The following is a 24,257-nucleotide window of genomic DNA, read 5'->3' as shown; positions in this document are numbered from 1 at the left end:
AATTGAACAATTCTTGTCAAATGAATAAATAAATAAATTATTATTTTGATACATAAATTATGTATTTATATTCAAAATTTGTATCTTAACCCTGGTCTAAAAATTGAATTATGAACTTACCTTTATGGCACTGCTCGGCCTGTAACACGCAGGAATATGAAACTATATTATAGTCCGTCTATAATCTCGCTGACACAAAACTGAATGATCAGGAATATGATTTTGTAGATGGAGCAGTGTAGGAACAACCAACGGTTGGTTTAAAGGTGTTTTCACAACACAATTAGTTTAAACATTTTAAATAGTTCACTTATTAAGGATGTTAATTGTTTATATCAATTCTTTAACTTCACTATAGTTTTATTGATTGAGTCCGAATCTCATTAAAATCCTAAAGGATTAACTTGTTGAGAGGAATTAAATATAAAAACAAAACACAATTAAATTTCATATAAAATCACTAATTGTTTTATTCAGTAATTAACTGAATCTGAGTTCTATTAAATTAAATCTTTCTAAGATTCTCTCAAGACATTTCACTACGCAATATTAACTTTAGAATATTCTTTGCTACGAAAACCGTGAATTATCAAGAATCTTCTTCTACTTCGTCTTCTACTCTCTCTCACTCTATCACTGAATTCTGCTCTCGGTCCTCATTCTTTTATAGGAGTATTCCTACTCTTTTCCCGATCTTGGGTCTATGATCCCAGCCAATCCTGTTGCAGAAAAATGATTCACTCGAAATAATGCCACCAATGAGAGCCAAGTTCTTGGTTTTGATCTGTCCTATTTTTCTCCTCTATTTTGATCTTAGATGCAGGTGTGCTTTGCAGGTGTCCATAAAACGCAGTTTTTGTACTAAAATACGCATTATGAGTCACGGTCTTGTTTGCGTATTTTAAAGAGTGTCCTTGACATTTACAAACGGTCATTTACGGCATGAGTCATACATAACCTTCTACCTCTGACCTTGGAATATGCAGGTGTTCTTGAGATGACTCATCTAGCCAAAGTAATTCCTTAAATCTAACAGTAGTTTTTGACCTTGTATTTATTGATCGTAAAAAGAAAGAATTTCATTTTGACAAATTTTAACCCTCCTATCAAAGTTTGATCAAATAATAATTAATTATTTACAAATTAAAAATGTTTAAAAGTAAGAACTCAGATTCATTGTAAAAGGACCTTAATTACATTATTTCTTATGTCCTTTTAACGTCTGCAGCCGATTTGTAAATAGGTACTCGCATTCGCCTGAACAACCTTTCAGAGGATAGGGGAAACTGCAGAAAACCCTTCCAAAGTACCTCTTAAATCTTATCATTTCCTTATCATTATTTTTATCTCTCTCTCTCTCTTTCTCATGTCTCTTAATATATATACATATATATATATATATATACAAAGATACACACATATACACATACTCATTTTATCGAATTTCATACTAACTCACATATATACATATACACAAACATATCCATAAACATATTCTTATATATATACTATACATATATACTTTTATTCTTATCTAGTCAATTCGCTTTTCCTTCCCTTTTCTCTCTCTCTCTCTCTTTTTCTCTCAATTGGGAACTAATAACTATGTTTTAGTGCTTAAATAAATAAAATGAAATATTATTATAATTATTTATTAAGATAATATACGTCAAGTTACCCAACCCTGGTGGCTGGTAACAGCACAGCGTTACATTCCCCCCCTTATTCAAAAATTTTGATTTCCAATCAAAATTTTTATTACTCAAAACACAAAAAAAAACTTATTATTCACATATATATAGTGCCCCCCCTTTTTTATTAGGGTTTGTATATAATCAACTGAAAAAAAAAAATTTTTTTTTTATTTTTTTTTTATTTAAAAATTATGATGTGAATGAATTATGATTAAATACAATTATCAAATGGTTGTTTTCTTTTTTTTTTTTAAATAGGCATTCTAATTATTAACCTATATCACAAGATGAGCGATTTAAAATGAGAATATATATATATATCGCCAATTACCAAAAAAAAAAAATTATATTGATTATATTAATTGAGATCATCTGAATCACGCGAATGTCATGTGACCGCTTCAAAATAAGACGTACATATCGCATTTGTAACTGAACTAGCAGAAAACCAATGTCAATTACAACTCTTTTAGTTTAATTATGAACAGAGTTTAGTAAACACTATTATAAAATGGTTAATATATATTAAATTCACAAATTCCAACTGGAATTTTAACAAACTGTTAAAAATTCGTATATAAATAAACACTAAATTGTACGAAAATTCACATTCGATAACTTTTGTTCGAAGTACGAAATCTCATGTAAAAAAGAAATAAAAATATTAATCATATATAAGAAAAAAAAAGGTAAATAAAAAAAATAATCTTTAATAAATTAAAGAGTTTTTTTTTTTTTAAACTGAGGATAAGAAATCCATAACATCATAAGGTCTTCGCTGAAAGTGCTGCCAATTCTCGGCGTATTTTACTCGGCAATGAACACATAATTCGGAGTTTACAACAGCTTTTGGTATTGCTTTTCGACAATTATCGCAATAGAAATGTTTTAATAATGGAGCGTTAATCATTTCTGGTGTGCGCATTTGGTGGTAAATATAACGACTATAAGGAGGAACATAAGAAACAGTTTGGCCTTCCATCTCTTGCCAACGCCGTACTTGCCGAATCATACTTGTCGAAAAAATTGCGCAATCTCGGCAAACTTTATCCGATCCTGATTTGTAATAAATAAAACTTTCGTGGTAATAGTCTCTAAATCCGGCCCAAAAAAGATTATCAAAATAAGGAATTAAGGTCATGTCCTTTGCCCTTATTATCTCCGCAGCTTTTCTTTCGTCATTTGGAACCTATAATATATTATATAAATTTCAAAGAAAATCCTTATTTATGCACGTATAAATGAACATAAACATAAATGCCAAACACCCTGCACATACCCTCATCAACATTTTTTTTTTATAAGATTTGAGTGAAATTAATTTCATTAAGAAAATGAAAATCATTTGCGACAAGTATGAAGAAAATAAAAGAAAACTTTTCAACCCCAAGATTCAACTAAATATCAAAAACAAACTTTGAAATAAATGAGAATTAACATCTTTTGCGAATACAAGGAAAGTGTCATCATTGACAACAAAACCTAATGTATGCGTAATTATATAATATATTTGGAATTTTATCAAAATTGTTTCACTCACTAAAAAAAAATAATAAAAAAGGTTAAAAGACTAAATAATCATTAAACAAAAACATTTAAACTTTAACACTGATAATTAATAGTAAACACTCTTATATTTAATATTTTAAATTTATGTACGTTACTCTTCAACATATATATACACACATACATATATTTGTCTGTTTATTAATTGAATTTATTTTCGCAAAATGTTCATAATTATACACATAACACTATTCAGTTTGTATACACACATACATATACAAATGTACAGAAGCACATACGTATTTTCTTCCCTTTTTTTATACTTACATAGGTCGTATTATTCGAAATGACTCTAAAACTCCAAGGCGGATAAAAGAAACAATCAAAATGCCACAATGCGGATCCGAAATTCTAAAGGTTGGAGATGAGACAATAATATAAATAATCACTCGCCACAACTGTTCAAATTTAACAAATAAACAACATATATTAACAATAGATTCTTACCCGTCTGAAAGTGCCGTCAGGTCGGATATTATTTTTTACACTAAAATTCGACATTCCAATGATATTCAATAACAAAAAGTGAATAGGAATATAGCCGTAATTTAATAAACAGATTATATGTCTCGCTAAAAATAAGCACAAAACAATTCTGACTAATTGCAATATACTTAGTGAAATAATCTCAACGGCTAATACGGACAATGATTATAATAAATAGATTTTATTCATCAGCTAACTATGGACGTATGCCAAACGATTATGTTTCAAACATGAACTAACATACCAAGGTGATTTCAAAATTGTAGTGTGAGAACTAAAGGTAAATCCATATGTGTATTAAATGCACAGGACGTCTGAAATGTGACTCCATAATTTTAAGGTCGTTCGTCAATACTACTTCAAATGCTATTCTTACTCGAAGTACATGAGTAAGAAAAGAACTGATTAAACAGGTTTTTTTTTTCTTTTAATTGTGGATATTAAAACAAAAGAAATATTAATAGCTCTGAATTTCCTATAACATTTTTGAATATTAATAATAATAAATTAAATGTATGGAACTCAATATTGCGACACACACCTCGCCCTATATTAATTCTACATCTTTAAGGTCGTTCTACAATGACATTTCTGAATTGAAAGTCACATGTAATTAGTCAACTTATTATTAAAATCTTATTACATTCTAAGAAATGCGTGTTTAACGCGATTTACATGAACTATTTTTCTTTCGTCATAGTTAATTTCAATTTCTATGTTAAATTCATTTATGATTCTAGCAATTTTAAATGGTCCAGTATAATGATCTTCAAATTTATTTTCTCTAGATTCTTTTATTAAGTAAACGTACTCTCCTGCTTCAAATCTTTGTTCATTTAATTTTTGGTCGTAATATTTCTTACATCTTTGCTTTGCCGCTAATAATTTGGCAACTACTGTTTTTTCTGTTTCAGATATTCTTTTTAGTAGTTCATTAACATAACAGGCATAAGTCATCGGTATTTGTTTTTCAGAGAATTCAGATGGAATTCTAGCCTTTTTACCAAAAATCATTTCATGTGGTGTAACGCCAGTTGATTCGTGAACAGAAGTGTTAAAGGAAAATATTGAAGATTGTAACCATAAATCCCAATTATCTTTTTCGCAATAATGCCTAAGGTATTCAATAAATGTATGATGGCTCCTTTCTAATGCTCCCAATGATTGTGGATGATAGGCGGTTGATTTATATTGTTTAATCTTAAATAATTTCGCGATATTTTCCATTAATTCACTCATGAACTGACTTCCCTGATCAGTTTGTATGGATTCTGGACAACCAAATACACAAATAAAATTTTCTACAAAAGCTATTGCAATTGAAGGAGTATCTACGCTGGATAATGGAATTGCCCCTGAATATTTACTTAAGCAATCTTGCCAAGTCAATATATATCTGTTTCCTAATTTTGTTCTTGGTAGAGGTCCAACAATATCCATTTGTATTTTTTCGAAATTTCGAATTGGTGTATCTGTTATTTTCATAGGTTGTCTAGTTTTTACTCTTACTAATTTTTTTTCTTTGACAGGATTCACATGTTTTGATGTAATTTTGAATATCTTTTCTCATTCCTGTCCAAAAATATCTTTCCTTTATTCGTTCAAGGGTTTTGGTTTCCCCTTTATGTCCTCCTGTAACACTATCATGACATTCCTCTATTATTGAAATTCTGTCTTCTTCTTTAGGAATCTCAATTTCCCCTGTACAAACGGTAATTTTAAAACCCTCATTTTGAAAATGATCTCTTAATACTTTTTCAATATTACTCCATAAAATTTTATCAAACCCATTTCCTTCTCTTGATAAACTAAATTTTTTAAGCCCATCGTGAACTAATGCGTTTTTTAAAGTTTCTATTGTAAATTCATATCTTTCCATAGTAAATCTATCATTAAATAACTCTTTAATAAATAAATGAAAAATATAATGATTACCATTATTTGTTCTTACAACCTGGCCCAATTTTGGTTTTAAATTTGACAAATTTTGTGAATCAAACAATCCTAAATTTAACAATTCTATACTTTGCTGATTTTTAACTACACAATCACAACTCATGAAATTTAAAATATGATCCTCACGCATCCATAATCTTTCTTTTGACTTTTGAATTAGTTCATCTGTATCATTAATAACTTCAACTACCCCATCATCATTACCAATTAATATATGCGCTTCTCTCTTGAAACCCTTATTTATCTTGAAAACTTCCTTTTTCTTAGTTTCCAAAATCATACTACCATCCGATTCATCTGAATCATCATAGTCTACAATCTTTGGATTCCTTGTTAAAATTATATTTTCTGTTTTTATACATAACCATGGATTTTCTTTTTCAACATCAACCTTGTTCTCTTTACGCGAACAAGTACATTCATCATTTGGGTACCCAATATTACCACACAAATTTCCGTGTGCACTACCAAAAACACATATATTGACAAATCCGTCGGAATTCCCAGGGCGAACTTGATCAAGGTTCACCCCGCATTGCCCCCCGCAACATTTGTCAACAAATACACAATCCTCAACGAGTCCGTCGGAATGCCTAGGATGAACCCGATCTAGCGGGTCCAACCCAGTTTGCCCCCCGCAACACTCGTCGAGCTCAAAACCTTTATATCCCATAAAAAGTCTTTCTATAGGATATTCATCATATATCATATATGGAGAATACTCCTCTCCTTGGTTCTCACGAACCCTATCAAATCTTTTTGTTACAAGGACTATATTTTCAGAAATAGGATTTCGAGAGAGAGCATCAGCATTAGCATTTACCCTTCCCGGTCTATAAACAATTTCATAATCAAATTCTTCTAACTTTATTTTCCATCTCGCTAATCTTGAACTGATAGTCGGATCTTTCAACTGATATAACCAAATCAACGCCTTATGATCCGTTACTATTTTAAACTTCATTCCATAAAGATATGGTCGAAAATGTTTTACCGCAAACACAATTGCTAATAATTCTTTTTCTGTAGTAGTATAATGTAATTCTGCCCCACTCAAGGTTCTGGATGCGTAAGAGATCGGTAAATCTTTCCCAATTTCTCCTTGGCTTAAAACAGCACCAATAGCATAATCTGAAGCGTCGGTAGTCACAATAAACTGTTTACTGAAGTCTGGGTACTGCAATAAAGGTTGCGTACACAGCTTCTGTTTCAGCTCATTAAATGCTACTTCTACTTCAGAATCCCAATTAAAATTACTCTTTTTCTTTAATAAATTTGTTAAAGGTTTCGCAATTTTAGAAAAATTCTGAATAAAACGCCTATAATACCCAGCTAATCCAAGAAATTGTTTAACATTCTTTCTGTTCTTTGGTTGTGGAAATTTTTGTACTGCTTCTAATTTTGAAGGATCTGGTTTTACTCCTTCTTCCGAAATTACATGACCCAAATAACCTATTTCTTTACACAAAAACTTACATTTATCTGGTTGTAAAACCAATCCAGCTGTTTTTAATCTACCTAATAATTTTTCAAATTTTTCCTTGTGTTCTTTTAATGAATTTGCATATATCACTATATCGTCCATATAAACAAATAGTTCTATCCCTTGCATTCCTGATAATACTTTATCCATCAACCTTTGAAAGGTTGAAGGGCTATTTTTTAACCCAAAGGGCATTCTGTTAAATTCATAGTGTCCGAATGGTGTCGAAAAGGCAGTTTTATGTCTATCCTTAGGTACAACTTCTACTTGATGAAATCCTTGAGCTAGATCCAGTATAGTAAAATATTTAGCACCTCCAAGCTGATCTAAAATATCTGTAATGTTAGGTAGTGGATATGAGTCGGATACTGTCTTCTCATTTAATTTTCGATAGTCAATCACCATACGCCAACGTTTATTACCTTGGGAGTCTGCTTTCTTTGGAACTATCCACACTGGTGAGTTGTAACCAGATTTAGATAATGATATTGATTTATTCTTTAGTAAATCATTTGTTTGGTTTTTAATTTCTTCTTTGTGAACAGGTGGGTACCGTGGATATTTACTATTTACAGGATTATCGTCCGTCGTTTCTATAGTATGTTGAATTTCGTTTGTACATCCTAATTTATCACCTGGGATATGAAACTGATGTGAATAGTTTTTTATAGACATGAATAAATATTCTTGTTCCTGCTTATTTAAATGTTTAATTTCTAGCAGTTCTTTTAATTTGTCAATTCTCTCTGCTTCTAAATCGGTTTGCTTTGATATTTTCATTCCTGGTTCTTGTTCCGTATATTCTAATAACTCTACTGGAGGTATTGACAATTCTACTTCCTGATTAGTGGTATTGATGACAAATACTTGTGCCATTCCTTCTTTTACAGAAACTAATGCTTCTCCCAAATATATTCCAGGTCCTGTCGATATTAACGGTAAATATCCGGTATTTAAGTCATTATTTTTTACAGGTAATTTAATTAATTGTTTTGTTCGTCTTTTTACTTTAAATGTTCTTCCCTTATTTATAGTTAATATTGGGAATTTTCCAACATCATGAATTAAAGTTTTCTCTTTTAAGTCTATAGTAGCATTCTGTAAGAAAGGCATTCCTATTAGTCCATCGCATTTAATAGGAAATACATTTGGTACAACTTGAAAAATCTGGATTTCATTTTTAATTGGTATTTCTACTGAACCGATTGTAATTATTCCGTTACTGCCTATTCCAAATAATTGACATCTATCCTTTTTATTTATTATTAAATGTGGCTTTAAGGCCTTAAATTTTATTAAATTCAGTTCGGCACCTGTATCCACTACTAAAGTTATTTTTTCATTTTCAAAGTTCTCATTACATATTTCTACTTCTGGCGATTTTACATTATCTTTATGTGGTGCCATTAATATTATTCGCTTATTAGGCGCTTGTTCATCCCTGATAGACTCAAAATCGCACCCCCATGTTGAGTCTACTATGTGTTTTTTGGATCATCTTCATCCTTAATTTTCTGGCTTCTTTCTACTTCCTTCTGCCGCGCGAAACAATTTTCGTATTTATGCCCTGGTCGTTTGCAATAACCACACATTCCCCAACATTTTTCAGCCGTATGCCCCGTCATTTTGCACTTTGTGCACTGTCTCTCCTCGGATTTATTATTTTGAAATTCAGGACAATGGATTTTATGATGTCCTTCCTTGCCACAATTATAACAATTAATTATTTTTCTACAATTCTCTTTAACATGACCCGGTTTACTACAATTAAAACAAAATTTTGAATTGCTACAATCTTTTCTAACATGACCTTCTTTACCGCATTTATAACACTGAATAGATTTATCATATTCTTTTGGTTCCCTTTTTATAAATTTACTTCCAGAATTCGCATTCTTATTTTTATCCTGCTTACTATCTTGATGAGATCGTTTTTTATTATTTATTGATTCTTTTTCTATAAATCTAACTCGCGGATGTTCCTTAAATCTTTCGTTATATTGCAATTTTGAGTATTTTTCACCTGCATTATTATTTTCCGTTAAATCTTCTAAACCTTTAACATATTCTCTTTTTAAAGATTTTGTAAAGTTTAACTCCCACTCTGCTTCTCTAGCTAATTTTACTGCTTCAAGAAGATCTACAGGACGTCCTAATCTTACCCGTAAAGATAATTCCGTTTTTAATCCTAACAAAAAACTTTCTCTTGCAGTCTGTGTAACTGCTTTTATCATCCCCAGTGCAATCTCAGGAAGATTTCCATCATTAATTGCTTCAATAATTTGATTTAATAATGTATTTACGCGCTCGCTGTACTCAGTTACTGACTCATTTATTTGCTGTGCAACGGTTGCCAACATTGAATTTAACTGACCCAAATTTTTGTGCTGCGTATAGTTTAATTTCAAAAATTTTAACAAATCATTTAAATTATTAATGTCTTGGTTTTGTAAACAACTATTTGCATTATTTACTATTCGAGATCTGATAACTAAAAATAAATTAAATCGTTCATTTGGAGAAACTGAGTTTTCAACAGATCGACAAATCTTTATAAATTGTGAAATTGGCATATTACGCCCGTCAAACTCTTTAGGTAAAATTTCAAGTGCATAACGAAATGGTATGTATTCTCCTTTCCTTTCTTTATCATTAATCATCATTGATTCCCTATCGATATTTATAACAGTCTCTACATTAGTCACATCCCAATTATTAAATTTTGTAACTCTACTGCTATCGATGGCAGAATCACCGAGATCACTATTTGAACTTATCTCAATATTCTCCATCTTGTAAAAATGTTCTCTATTTTAAATTAATAGGACATATATATATATATATATTTTTTTTTTTACAGAAATGAACTGAGCACTAAGACTTTTTCTTAAAACAATACAGTTTGCTTTTCTTTAAAGAATCGAGAGAGAGAAATCACAAAAACGAATTGACTTACCCATCGGTGTTCTTTGTCTTGATTCTAACACTTCACAAAAAAAAATGATTTTACTAGGTTTTCCCAAAAAACTTTTTCCCCTTTTTTTTCACTTCACTTTACACTCTGTTCCTTATTAATTCTTGTGTCTTTGTTCTTTTCTGATGATCTGTCCTCCTCCTTCTTGGCTGATCCTCCTTGTCCTAGAGACGCCCTTTACTCAGCTACTGGTAATATTCGGATTCTCCTAATGATTATTTTTTTGCTAATTTCCATATAGATTACTTTATATGTATAATCGACTGCAGGTTCAGCGAAATGTTCTTGGAAATGTATGACATTTTCTTCTTTATTGCCAAATGACATTTCCTTTCTTGTCCTCCCCTTTTTTTTGAACAAAAAATTTTGAATTTTTAAACAAAATTCTCTCAGCAAGTTGAGAAATATCCCACCGCTGTCACCAAAATTATTCCTGTAACACGCAGGAATATGAAACTATATTATAGTCCGTCTATAATCTCGCTGACACAAAACTGAATGATCAGGAATATGATTTTGTAGATGGAGCAGTGTAGGAACAACCAACGGTTGGTTTAAAGGTGTTTTCACAACACAATTAGTTTAAACATTTTAAATAGTTCACTTATTAAGGATGTTAATTGTTTATATCAATTCTTTAACTTCACTATAGTTTTATTGATTGAGTCCGAATCTCATTAAAATCCTAAAGGATTAACTTGTTGAGAGGAATTAAATATAAAAACAAAACACAATTAAATTTCATATAAAATCACTAATTGTTTTATTCAGTAATTAACTGAATCTGAGTTCTATTAAATTAAATCTTTCTAAGATTCTCTCAAGACATTTCACTACGCAATATTAACTTTAGAATATTCTTTGCTACGAAAACCGTGAATTATCAAGAATCTTCTTCTACTTCGTCTTCTACTCTCTCTCACTCTATCACTGAATTCTGCTCTCGGTCCTCATTCTTTTATAGGAGTATTCCTACTCTTTTCCCGATCTTGGGTCTATGATCCCAGCCAATCCTGTTGCAGAAAAATGATTCACTCGAAATAATGCCACCAATGAGAGCCAAGTTCTTGGTTTTGATCTGTCCTATTTTTCTCCTCTATTTTGATCTTAGATGCAGGTGTGCTTTGCAGGTGTCCATAAAACGCAGTTTTTGTACTAAAATACGCATTATGAGTCACGGTCTTGTTTGCGTATTTTAAAGAGTGTCCTTGACATTTACAAACGGTCATTTACGGCATGAGTCATACATAACCTTCTACCTCTGACCTTGGAATATGCAGGTGTTCTTGAGATGACTCATCTAGCCAAAGTAATTCCTTAAATCTAACAGTAGTTTTTGACCTTGTATTTATTGATCGTAAAAAGAAAGAATTTCATTTTGACAAATTTTAACCCTCCTATCAAAGTTTGATCAAATAATAATTAATTATTTACAAATTAAAAATGTTTAAAAGTAAGAACTCAGATTCATTGTAAAAGGACCTTAATTACATTATTTCTTATGTCCTTTTAACGTCTGCAGCCGATTTGTAAATAGGTACTCGCATTCGCCTGAACAACCTTTCAGAGGATAGGGGAAACTGCAGAAAACCCTTCCAAAGTACCTCTTAAATCTTATCATTTCCTTATCATTATTTTTATCTCTCTCTCTCTCTTTCTCATGTCTCTTAATATATATACATATATATATATATATACAAAGATACACACATATACACATACTCATTTTATCGAATTTCATACTAACTCACATATATACATATACACAAACATATCCATAAACATATTCTTATATATATACTATACATATATACTTTTATTCTTATCTAGTCAATTCGCTTTTCCTTCCCTTTTCTCTCTCTCTCTCTCTTTTTCTCTCAATTGGGAACTAATAACTATGTTTTAGTGCTTAAATAAATAAAATGAAATATTATTATAATTATTTATTAAGATAATATACGTCAAGTTACCCAACCCTGGTGGCTGGTAACAGCACAGCGTTACAGGCCTCCATCACTGTGCTTAGGCCTTTTTGGTGATGATGGTTCTCTTGTTATTGTTTACATTTTTGAGACAAAGGTTATGTGTTTTTCAGTGATTTTCTCCAACTGTCAGAGCTTCATTATGTGAGTTATTTTTTTATTAATTATATTTCCTGAATCTTTCTTTTTTAATTAACAACTCTTTTATTACATAATTTTATCCTTTTCTCATCATTTTTGCCAGAATTTTAATCTCATATATATCATTATATTTTAGAAAATTTATAACACAAATTTCCTCGTATGTGTTGCAATTTTATAAATGACATTTTATTAATTTAGTTTAGATTATTAATAAATATTTTTGAGGTTAGATTTTATGACCGCTTTGCAATTATAATAAAATAATTAATTTATTATAATTAAGTAATGGCATAAAAAAAAAGAAATTATACAACAAAGAAAGAACATTTTATTTTAAATTATAGTAAAAAAAATTGTCATAATATAATAATTATCAGGATTATCAGTCATTCAAGTCAAGAGAGGAGAAATAAAATAACTTTTCGATCTTTTTTTCATAGAATAGTATAATTTATCTATGAACACTAATATGATGTTTTTAATTTTTATTGAGTAAAAAAAATTGTATTTCGAAGGGGTTTATTAACAACAACAAAAATTGCAAATCTATTTTTTATAACTTAAATAATTATGATAATTTAATTGTTCTATTCATCTTTTCTCTCGCTAATTAATATTGTTGATATTGCTGCAACTGAAAGATGTAAAAATTATGTTTATATTTCTTCAAAAATTCATTGCAGTTTATGTTTAGAAAAATTAAATATTTTTTTTTTCAAATAAATAAATATATAAATGTAATTATAAAAACAAAATTACCCAAAAGTAATAAGCATATTAATATTATAAAATAGAGACAGTAATCTTTAAGAAAACTAAATGTAAAATTTCCAAAAACTGCACCAATGCGAACTAATAAACTCGTTGCAATTACACCTGAAGATCTGTAAATAAAAAGAAAAATTAGTTAACAATTTTCCCTTTTTTTGATTTATTTTTTTTTATTAATAAGTTATAAAATATGAACCTGAAATTTGTTGGAAATATTGATACAAAATATGCAAATTGAAGAGTCACGCTTGTTGATGTAAATGATAAATACAAGCATAAGAGAATTAAATTTTGATAAAATGAATTTGAAAAATAGATACCAATAGTCACAGCCATACATAATATACACCATAAAACTGTAAAAAAAAAATTATTTCAATTATTTTATTTATTATTTTAATTTATTATTTCTTATTTCTAGATTTACAAAAATTATTAAATTTGAATTCAAATTAATAATGAAATAATAATTTAATAATTTAATAAAATTTAATAAATTGTGTTAATGAATAAAAAAAAATTAATGACATTTAAATAAATATATTTTATTAAAAATCATATTTTAAAAAATGACCTAATAAAATTTTTAATCCAAAACGTTTAACTAGTAATGTAGCAATGATAATTGTGGGAATACAAGATGAGCACAATATCAAATTGTTTATAAATACTTTTTTATCTATTGTTGTATCACAGCCGTGCTGAAAATAAATTTATATTTTTAATTTATTTTCCTTTTTTTTTCTAGTTTTCTTAATATTTTTCTCTAATTAAAAATAAATAGAATAAATGAAAATGTTGATTTTACCATATTTTGAATAGAGGAAAATGTATCCTTTGAAATAGTACAAAAATTGGAATTTTTTCCTTTATTTTTTGCATCAAATGTTGCGAATCTTTGAAAAATTTCCGGTAACCAAAGATAAAGTGCATAAAATGATGATGTTATTGTAAATGCAGTGAAACATGCAAATAAAGTATTTTTTAAAAATGGTTTTTTGAAAATACACATTAATTGCTTTAGTTCGTTACAAATTTTTCTAATTAATATATTTTCTTTATTAAAATTATTATTTTCCTCCTTATTTTTATGCGTCAATTCAATTAGTGCAGAATTTTCACTATTTAATAATATTTTCTAAAAAAAAAATATATATAAAAATTTTAATTAAAAAATATTTATTTATAATTAAACAAAATTTTTGTCATTTGAAATTTTTTTTTATAAAATAATCAAGAGTATTAAAATTAGAATTATCAATTAAAACTTTTTCAAAAGTATATAAAAAAAAAATTATAAACATAAAATTTAAAAGAAAAGAAGAATAAATAAAATTGTTACTTTATTGGAAAATATAATTTTCTCACTATGTACTCCTTTCCTGATTTTCCATTATTTTGCTCGTACATTTCTATGAGAACTTGAAGTAATTTTTCTCTTGATCCACATTCAGCGAGATATTTTGGTGTTTCAGGCAAAAATATTAGACAAAATCCAAGAATAAATGAAGGTAATGAACAAATTATAATATAGAGATTCCAAGAATGAAATGAAAAATAATTATTTTCAATATCAAATTTCAGTGGAATAATACCTAATCCTACAGCTGTAAATAAAATTTAATGTTGTTAATGCAAAATTGTTAATTGAATTTAATTTTTATAAATTTTTTTACCAGCTGCAAAAGCATGCCCAAAAATACAAAAAAATTCCATATTTGATAATATAAAACTTCTATTCTTTATTGGCAGACATTCACTCAAATAAGTAAAAACAATATTTTGACCAGCTGATCTAAAAAAAAAAAATAATTTTCATCTTCAATTTTTGAAAATTAATACACTATAATGACAAATTGAAAATGTTAGACAAAATTTTCAAAAATTGGTCACTAAAAATGAATTTGATATAAAATTTACAAAATTATAATTACATATTTAATTACAAATATTTCGTCATTAAAAAACAAAAATTAAAACAAAACAAAAAACAAAAAATTTCAAGTATATCGAATTGATTCATTTCCTAATTAGCTAATCAAAAATCTTAACAAGTTTTTTGTAAATCTGTCTGTTTTTTTTTGTAATTGTCAACAAATATTTATTTTAATTTTTACCCAACGCCAGATAGAAATTTTAATCCAAACATAATCCAATAGTTAGATAAAAGTGATTGTAAAATATCGGAATTTCCTTGAAGAAATAATGCAACTAACAAAATCCATTTGCGACCTTTAAGATTTGCTAGAAATCCACTAATCACTGCACTAAAACAAGAACCTGATGACAGAGAAAATTTTTTTTTTATTTTATTTCCTCGTTTTTTCTTTTTCAAAATTAAAAATCAAATTCTTAATTATTTTTTCATTAAATTCAATTACATTTTGTATTAATTTTAGTAAATTTATTTTAGTAAATTTATTTTAGTAAATTTATTTTAGTAAATTTTTATTAATTCTTTTTTTCCATTATAATAAATAATGAAAATATTTTTAAAATTAAATTAAAAATAAAAATTAATTAAATTAAAAAAAAAATGAATTACCAACGAAAAATGCTGTAGTAATTAAACCCTTATCAACAATATTCATTTTAAGATGACAAGCAGCTGCCGGAAGTACAAAGCCAGTTGATATTATTCCCACCGTCAAATTTAAATAAATTAAATAACTTATTATTGTTACTTTGAGGCTAAATTTTCCAAAACCTAGTTTTTTAATTAACTGTTAATAATTTAAAAAAAAAAAAAAAAAAAATTTAATAAATTAAAAATAGCTCATAATATTGTCCAATACAAAGGAACACTCACCAGTTTCACTGATAGCAATTTCAGCAATAGATTCATCAATTCGTTTCATCCCTAAATTATTATAAACAAAAGTAATGGAACATATTATTAATACTTCACTTGACATTTATATTTAAAAAATATTTTTAACTGTATTAATCTATAAGGATTAAAAAAAAAACTTTTTAATCTTTTAATTTACTTTCTCTTTTAATCCTTTTTTATGTCGCAAATATCATTTTTTTATTGCATATCTAAAAAAAGGCAAAATTTAAAAAAAAAAATAAAAAAAATTTTTTTTTTTAACCTAAAATTTTTTTTATCTATTTTGTATTTTTTTATCATATGTGCTTAATTTTTCAATTATGTACTGTGAAAAATTACTATTGTTTCTTTTAAATACAATGTTATCGGTTTCGAACTTTAAATAATAAAAAATTATTAATTTGACTAATGCCGGATTTTTATTTTGCTTTAAGCAAAATTGAAATTTTAACGAAAACTTAAAAAAAAAATAATTTGTAATTAAAATTTTAACAAAATAATATTAAATTAAATAATACTAATAATAATACTAATAATAATAATAATAATACTAATAATAATAATAATAATAATAATAATAATAATAGTAATAATAATAATTAAACTTGAAACTTGCCTGCTTCGTTAATAACAAATTCATCTCTAAATCCATTTGATCCTCTACCTAAAAATTGCCATTTATTATTATTTTTTTGCCTTTTATTTTGTCTCTTAAACAATAATTAATTAACAAATTAATTTTTCAGAAAAGAAAAAATTCACGTATACTTACGTGACATTTAAAATATCTAGAAACAAACTGGTTAACTTTAACGTAAGAATAAAATTGTTGAACAAATAGTCATACTGATAAATGAACCAGTAGCTTTTTTTTTCCTAAATAAAAACTGGTATTTAAATATTCTAAAAATAAAAAGTAATATTAAAAAACGTGTTTAGTTACAATTTAAAAAATTTTTGTTATTTAATTCAATTTTGAAAAAAATATTTATTACCATAAAAAGAATATTTTTCAAATTTCCATATTTTTTTTTGACAAATTTACAGATAAAATTACATCGTAATGGATTATAAATCAGACGATGAAAAAATAAAAATCGATAAAATGGAAGAAAATACAAAAATTGAGGAAACAATTGTTGAAGAGGGAAAAGTGGAAGCAACAAAAAATGATGATTATAATAATCCAAATAGTGAGAATCAGTCAAAGGATGATAATTCTTTTCCAGTTCCAGTTTCATCTTCTTCAACGAATACAGAAATTAAAATTGCCACCGATGCAAAAGTGTCGAATGTAAAAATTGTTCGTGGCACAAAAAGAATGAGAATCGATTCGGCAGATGCAAATTTTAGCGATAAGAAAGGTAAATAAAAAAAAAAAATATTAAAAAAATAAAAGAATTATTACAAAAATTTTAATTATTAATTTTATAAATATTAAGAAAGGTTTCTTTTCTGTAAATTTTTTGCTTACTTTTATTTATTTCTTTGTCTTAATTTTTTCATCAAGATGAAAAATTTAAAGATTTTGTTTCTCTTTAATAAATAATATTTCAATGGTAAAATTATTTTCTTTTATCCTTCAAATTTGAATTTATGAAAAATATTAGAATTTTAAAATTTTCTTTTTTTTCTTATTCCTCAAATTTAAATTTATGGAAAAAAATTTGGAATTTTAGAAACAAAGGAAGACGACAGTGAAGCAAAAATAATGCGATCATTGAAGAGATCTTGTGAATTATGGTCATTGGAGGATAAAAATACATTTTTCAAAGCGCTCAATGAATATGGCAAGGATTTTGATGCACTTCAAAGTTATTTTTTAATTCAGGGAAAGAAAAAAGGACTCGCTGAGAATATGATTAAAAATAAGGAGCAAATTCGTCATTTTTATTGTCGCACGTGGCTAAAAATATCGAAACGTTTAAAATTTTCCGAAGGTGAGAAAATTTATTTTCTTTCTTGAAAAAAATTAAAAATTTAGAAATTAGAAAAAAAAACTATTTTTAGTAATTAAATTTGTTGTAAACGAATTTTTTTAGATCGATGTTGAATTGTAATTTTTTTTTTTGAAATTATTTTCAGATGTAAAAAAAACGACTCAAGAACTTTATGGGCTTATTAATTATGGCGAATTGAGAAGAAAATTACCACGAATGCACGATAAAGTTCACATGAAATTAAACGAATTAGTTTATTGGGGTTCAACGCAAGTCAGATTAAGGGGCAAAACAATGAGGATAAAGACTCCAATTTGTCGAGCTTTGAGAAAATTAAACCAACTCGAGGGTAAAATTTAATAGTTTTATTTTCAAAAGGCGATTAAAAAAAAAAAGGATTTCTCATTTTTTTTTTTTCATTATAGTAATAAACATTATATTCAAAATAATTTTTTGTGTAAATGAATAAAGTAAAAAAATAAATGAAGTTAATATTAATTAAAAATAAATAAAATAAATTATTAAATAAAATAAATAAATTATTGAAATTAAGAAATAAATAAATAATTAAAAATAATAACTAAAAAAAAAATATAAAATGTACAATAAAATAAAAATAAATTATAAATTTTTCAGATTGGCAGGAAGATATAAAACTCCCACCACGTGTGACAATAGAATTACGACCGGGAAATAATATTGCTTGGTGGAAAGTTCAAGCCTCGGCAATGAATCCACGAGTTCGAACATTGGTTCCAATTCAACGACGTCTTTCCAGTATTTTAACGTATTTACAACAACGTTGGCGACCGCCAAAATATAGAACTGTATCCTTTTAATTTTTTTAATTGCCAAAAAAAAAAAATATATAGTAAATTATTATTCCAGAATTTTTTGCGCCAAATTTTCGAAGAAAGTTCACAAACAAAAAACTTTTAAAATTGATGCATTTTTTTTCAAAACAAATTAAAATTCAGTGAAATAAATTTTCTGTCATTTAAAAATTCGATTGTTTTGGAATTCTGTTAAATTGAAATTCGATAAAATTCAAAAATTTAATTTGAAAATTCATCGAAATAATAATTATTTCTAATAAAATATTTAAAAATAAAATTTTGGGAAAAGAATAAACAAAAATGCTTTCCTTAATATCAAAAAAAAAAAAAAAAAGACGGCAACCGACGAGAATCCAATTGACGAATCAAAAGAATCAATTCTCCTTCGTGTATCACCGCCTGAAGGAAGTAAAATTGCCCTTCCAGTTATAAATCTCGGTGAATATTTAACAAGTAATAGTGTCAGTTTTGATTCATATGAAAAACGAATTGGTTTAAAAAGTTCTAAAGTCGAATTATTGGGATCGATGCAATATATAAAAGGTGGTGTGGGACGTAAAGGAATGAAAAAATTGAAAGGCGATAAAAAATTGACAAAAATTTGCGACGATCATTATCATGGTATTGATAATAATAGTGATCTTGATTTACCCGATATTGGAACAACAACTGTTCCTAATGAAAAACCATTGACAAATGATATTAAAACAACAATTGAACAAACAACTGAACCAAATCGATTTCCCGGTAGGGAGACAATTGATAGAATTCGAATGGGATGGAATATTGAGGAGGCAAATACAATTACTGTTGGCGATCTTTTTCTAATGGTAGGTTCAAAAAAAGAAAAAAAATTATTTCTGATTTATCTAAATTTTTATGAATTTTCCAAATTTTTAAACTTTTTATTTTATATTTTTCTAAAATATTTTCCTTGTGCAAATAAAATACAAATATTTTTTTATGTCTGTTTAAACAAGTTGAAAAATTATATTTTTTGACCAGAATGAATTTTTTTTTTTAATCAGATGAAACATTATTACAAAAAATAATAAATTATATAATTAAAAAAAATAATTAATTTGTCATTCCGAAAGTTTGGAAGAGAATCGAAAGTAACATTGGAATATTGGTGGAAATCAACATCAATGGATCCTCCTTCTTTGTCAATTGGTAAAACAAAATCAATTGGTACACCACGAGATGATAATGTGAGTTGGATGCTGCAAAAATTGCTCTCGATCGCGAAGCAAAGCTACGGACCGAGCAAAGTAATTATTTTCATTTCTGATTCAAAAAAAAAATATATATATATATATATTTAATAATTTTTTCCTTCTGTCATTGTTTTAAATGTAAATTCTTTTTTTTAAAGGGCTATGAGCACACCTGGGGCAGTAGCGAAACTGTTATTTCATCTCGTGTTCCCTCAACGAAAGAATCAACATTCAGACAACCGTTTATTCCTCAAACGTATCACGAACTTGGTACACCCGATGCATTCAAAACTCAATTAGATGTAAGTTATAAATTTATTTATTTATAACACGGTCAAAAAAAATGAAATAATTTTTTAATAATAAAAAAACTGCAACTGCATTATATTTGTTTTTTTTTTTAAATTTTACTCTAATTTATTTTTTTGTAATGAACGATTGATTTAAAATATAATTTTCCAATTTACAGAAATTTAAAATGAGATTTCACAAGAGAGGCAGAACAATTAGACAAAGAAATTTAATTGTCCAACGAGTTGTTCCGGTAGCAAGTCCAGAAGTCTGTAATGAAATGCCAAATTCTCTTGTTAGCGGTGAGACAATGGGTTCGAGTGAAATACCATTAAATAATCCCGTGGATGAAAGTGGTGGCGGTGATAAAAATTTGGAGGGAGAATCATCTCAATCGAAACATTTTCTCGGTGTTTTGCAGGAAAATCCAACGAAAGCCTCGACATCAATTATCACCAGTGCAACGAAAATTTTAAAAGAAGGCGAACATCAGTGGCTCAATTGCGAGGTAAAATTTTATTATCGAATTCAACATTTTCAAAATAGTTTATTTCTAATTAATTTTATTTTTCAATTTAATTTTTTTCAATAAAAATTTAATTATATATACAATTTATTTTAAATAAAATAAAAAGAAATTTTTAAAAATACTGTTAACTTTGTGAATTTTAGGTTGCAGATTTTTCTTTAAGCAGTTTTTTGGGTCAACTTGAATCGCCAATGAAAGGATCGCAAAGAAGTCAAACTGAAGGTCCAACAGTTGAAGACGTTCAACCGCCTTCTGACGTAAGTTTACAAAATGGAGATAACAATTTAACTTTCAAAAATCTCAAAATTTAACGATTTTAATAAATTTATTAATTTTTATCTAAAAAAAAAAACATTTTAATTTTTTATTTTTATTCCTTTATTGTTCAATTATTTTCTTCATAAGGGGCACACAAAAAAAATATTTATTTACATAAAAAAAAATCGAAAAAATTGCAAATTTATATTTAAAATAAAGTAAAAAATTTCATTCATTTTCATTTATTTATTTAGGTATTTATTTTATTTATTAATTTAAATAAAAAAAATTTCAAAATAGGAACAAGATAACAATATTTGTATTTAAAATTTCCAAACAGTAAATTTTAGTTAAAATTAATAAAAAGTTATTATTTCTTAAAGTGTAATTCAAAATATATTTTTTTAAAGATTAGTTAAAATTTTGCGAAAATGAATTTAAAGTTACTTAAAAATAATAAAGTTGTTTCAAAAAATTAGAATAATATTTAGGAAGAAGTATTTTTTATTTTTTTGCAAAGGATAAAGAGAAAGAGAGAGATATTATATTTTTAGAAAATTGTAATATTGATCTAAGATTATAATTTTTTTTTTTTTTTTGGAAAATCATTCGCTAAAATTTATTGGGTCAATTGATTGACATTCGTCTGAGAGTTGTTGGAGGGCATATTTTTAAATATTTTAATTTTGAAATATGTTAAACATTGATATTTTTAGAGCTAATTAATTATCATTCATGTTTTCTTTATTGGAATTCATAATTTGAAGTATAAATTGCACTAAAAATTTTACATAGAGAGATTGTAAATTTATAATTTCTGCAAACAGTCACACTAGAAAATTAATTATAGGAAGCGATTTTCAGACACAAAAATAACAAATTAACTCAAAAACGAAATTTATTTTTACTTTAATTTTGGGATAAATTTTAATTTTTTATAACTTTTCACAGAAAAATTAAATTAATTAAATTCAAATTTCTTTCGTAGAATAATGTAAAAATAAAGTTTTCGTAAAAATGTGCTGTAAAACAAATTTTTTAAAAAATATTCTAAAAAACACTTTTTTTTTTATTTAATTTTTCAGAAAACAAAACAAAATTTTTCGACGATAAATTCAAAAAAATTTGTTTTTACTACTAAATATTAAAAAATAAACTAAATTTTAGTAAAAAAAAAAATAAGTTAAATTATCCAAAGTAAGAATTTTCAGCCAAATTTGTATGCTTTTATATTTTTCGTCATCATTTTGAAGCCGATTATTTGAAATTTTTCATTTGGACCAAAGAATTGGATTCAGCGATGCAAAAAAAAAAAATCTCGACTTCATTTTTTTTTATGGGGAAAAAAATGGATTGTTTTACCTTTTTTTACACAACAATAGGTAGTATACTTTTTTTTATATTTTTTTTCTCCAATAATAAAAAAAAAATAAAGAAATTAACCACTTTTAAAAAAGGTTAACGATATTTAACGGGGAAAAAAAACATTTCTGTTAAAATACATTAACCTGATTTCATTAAGCGGTAAGAAAGAGAAAGATTTCTAAATCCGTCGATTTTATGAATTTCAGATCGTGACTGAAATGCAATGCTTGATGGGAGAGAATGGCGTTGACTACATGATGAAATTTGCAAATATCGCATCACAAATGGCCTCTGACAATCAGAAAAACAAGTAAAAAAAAAAGAAAAAACAAAAAAACTAATCTTCCACATAAAAAAAAAAATTGTTAATTTATTATTACAGATATATATTTTTTTAAATAATTTCTAAAACCAAAACTAGTACATAATGTACATAATTGTTTCTTGCACCTGAAAATTATAATTATAATTTTTCTGTTATAGCATAAAAAAAAAAATATGCAATTGGAGAAAATTTTAATAACGAAACGAAAAAAAAAATTCTTTATAATTTTGTTAACATTAGAAATAAGATTGATAAAAAATATTTTTTAAATAAAATTTTTCAATAGAAATTGCGTGATAGAAGGTGAGAAAAAAAATTTTTATTGAAAATCAAAACGTGAGAATAATTATTTATAATTGCTCTATCATACGTACATATGTGTATTGTAATTATATTCGCGCGCGTTCGAGAAACTGCAATTCTGTAAAATTAAAAAAAAAAAACTGGTCATGGGATAAAATGTGATGGCTCTGTGATAATTTTGTGTATAAAGATTCGATTCTCGGAAAAAGAATGATTGAAAGAAAGAGAGAGAGAGAGAGAACAAGTTACGTAATTATAAATTCAGTGAATCATCATTTCGCGAATGCGCGATCACTCTTAGAGCAAACGATTAAGAATCGGATTTCGTTGTTATTATATTATCGAAAAAAAAAAAAATTAAAGAAAAAAAGAAAATTAAACTTTTTCCTTGAAATGAATAAAAAACATTTAATATATAAATTGCTTGCGTTTGTTCGACCTATAAAAATGAATATTTGACTAACTGTAAGTCCCTCATTTGTTATTTACAAAAAAAAATAAAATTATTACTTGCAGGACAGATGATAAGAAAACAGACATATTAAATACCTTGTTCAGGATCGGATAGTCATTTGAATTTGAAATCGAAAATTAAATTTTAATGTGATTTTTATATTTTTATCGGAAATTTCTAATGTGCGATTTTTTTCCAAAATTTTTTTGTCTACATAAAAAAATGTTGATAAAAATTTTAATTTTATAACGAAATAACGACACGAAAAAAAAAACCAAATCCTCTGTACAAGGTGTTTACCTCTGTACAAATAAATAAATAAATCCTTTTTTTTTGGATTAAAATAAAATTGAAAATTTTCAAAATTCGTCGTAATCATAAAAAAGAGTTAAAAAAAAATTAGCGATGAATAATAAATGGAAATTGTACGAGAGAAATTTAAATTTTTGTTTTTTTAAAAAACGAAATTTTTTGTATCTTTAAAAAAATTAATAAATAAAAATTATTAATGCGACAGTGAATAATAATACAAATTAATGCTGAATCGTTTTTTATTTTTTTTTTTTAATTTTCAAAATCCATGCAATTAATATAATTATTTATTTACTTCAAGTATTTTCCGCTATTATAATTTGTTTATATTTTGGATAAATAAAAAATAGTTTAAATAATATTATTATCCTTTTTTACGATTATGACAAAATTTAATTATCAAAAAATAATTGACATAATTATCAATTATTTTTTAATAATTAAATTTTGTCATAATCGTAAAAAAGGATAATATCATTTAAACTATTTTTTATTTATCCGAAATATTATAAACAAATTATAATTGAAGTACTTAAAG

General features: G+C 26.4%; 2 protein-coding genes across 7 annotated transcripts; one reads left to right on the top strand and one right to left on the bottom strand.

Annotated features, from left to right (window-relative positions):
* The first annotated feature begins 12,150 nt into the window (after nucleotides 1-12,150).
* Nucleotides 12,151-23,819, top strand: LOC127286675 (protein cramped). Of its 4 annotated transcripts, none has more exons than XM_051313186.1 (12): nucleotides 12,151-12,285; nucleotides 16,937-17,253; nucleotides 17,569-17,829; nucleotides 17,975-18,178; nucleotides 18,466-18,656; nucleotides 19,001-19,495; nucleotides 19,763-19,936; nucleotides 20,041-20,184; nucleotides 20,352-20,681; nucleotides 20,846-20,959; nucleotides 22,247-22,342; nucleotides 22,532-23,819. In XM_051313186.1, the coding sequence occupies exons 2-11, from the start codon at nucleotides 16,953-16,955 to the stop codon at nucleotides 22,340-22,342; spliced, it is 2,310 nt and encodes a 769-aa protein (XP_051169143.1). In that variant the 5' UTR covers nucleotides 12,151-12,285; nucleotides 16,937-16,952; the 3' UTR covers nucleotides 22,532-23,819. The 4 variants fall into 4 exon arrangements, with proteins under 4 accessions (XP_051169143.1, XP_051169141.1, XP_051169145.1 ...); XM_051313185.1 differs by lacking the exon at nucleotides 22,247-22,342 and adding an exon at nucleotides 14,532-14,567 and having other exon boundaries at nucleotides 12,173-12,285; nucleotides 22,532-23,817; XM_051313184.1 differs by lacking the exon at nucleotides 22,247-22,342 and having other exon boundaries at nucleotides 22,532-23,816.
* On the bottom strand, nucleotides 12,738-16,760 carry LOC127286691 (synaptic vesicle glycoprotein 2B-like). 3 transcript variants are annotated; one of them, XM_051313220.1, is made up of 12 exons: nucleotides 16,662-16,760; nucleotides 16,506-16,553; nucleotides 15,866-15,916; nucleotides 15,602-15,779; nucleotides 15,174-15,336; nucleotides 14,733-14,851; nucleotides 14,425-14,663; nucleotides 13,865-14,194; nucleotides 13,631-13,757; nucleotides 13,253-13,412; nucleotides 13,045-13,169; nucleotides 12,738-12,919 (listed from the first exon to the last, which is right to left on the bottom strand). In XM_051313220.1, exons 3-12 carry the CDS (start codon nucleotides 15,899-15,901, stop codon nucleotides 12,873-12,875), a joined length of 1,524 nt encoding a protein of 507 aa, XP_051169177.1. In that variant the 5' UTR covers nucleotides 15,902-15,916; nucleotides 16,506-16,553; nucleotides 16,662-16,760; the 3' UTR covers nucleotides 12,738-12,872. The 3 variants fall into 3 exon arrangements, with proteins under 3 accessions (XP_051169177.1, XP_051169176.1, XP_051169178.1); XM_051313219.1 differs by having other exon boundaries at nucleotides 15,602-15,763; XM_051313221.1 differs by lacking the exon at nucleotides 15,602-15,779.
* Nucleotides 23,820-24,257: the final 438 nt, after the last annotated feature.

This window comes from Leptopilina boulardi, unplaced genomic scaffold (genome assembly GCF_019393585.1).
Source record: "Leptopilina boulardi isolate dan_hultmark-lab unplaced genomic scaffold, ZJU_Lbou_2.1 LbouV2_362, whole genome shotgun sequence".
NCBI lineage: Eukaryota > Metazoa > Arthropoda > Insecta > Hymenoptera > Figitidae > Leptopilina > Leptopilina boulardi.
This window is presented reverse-complemented; position numbering and strand designations above follow the sequence as displayed.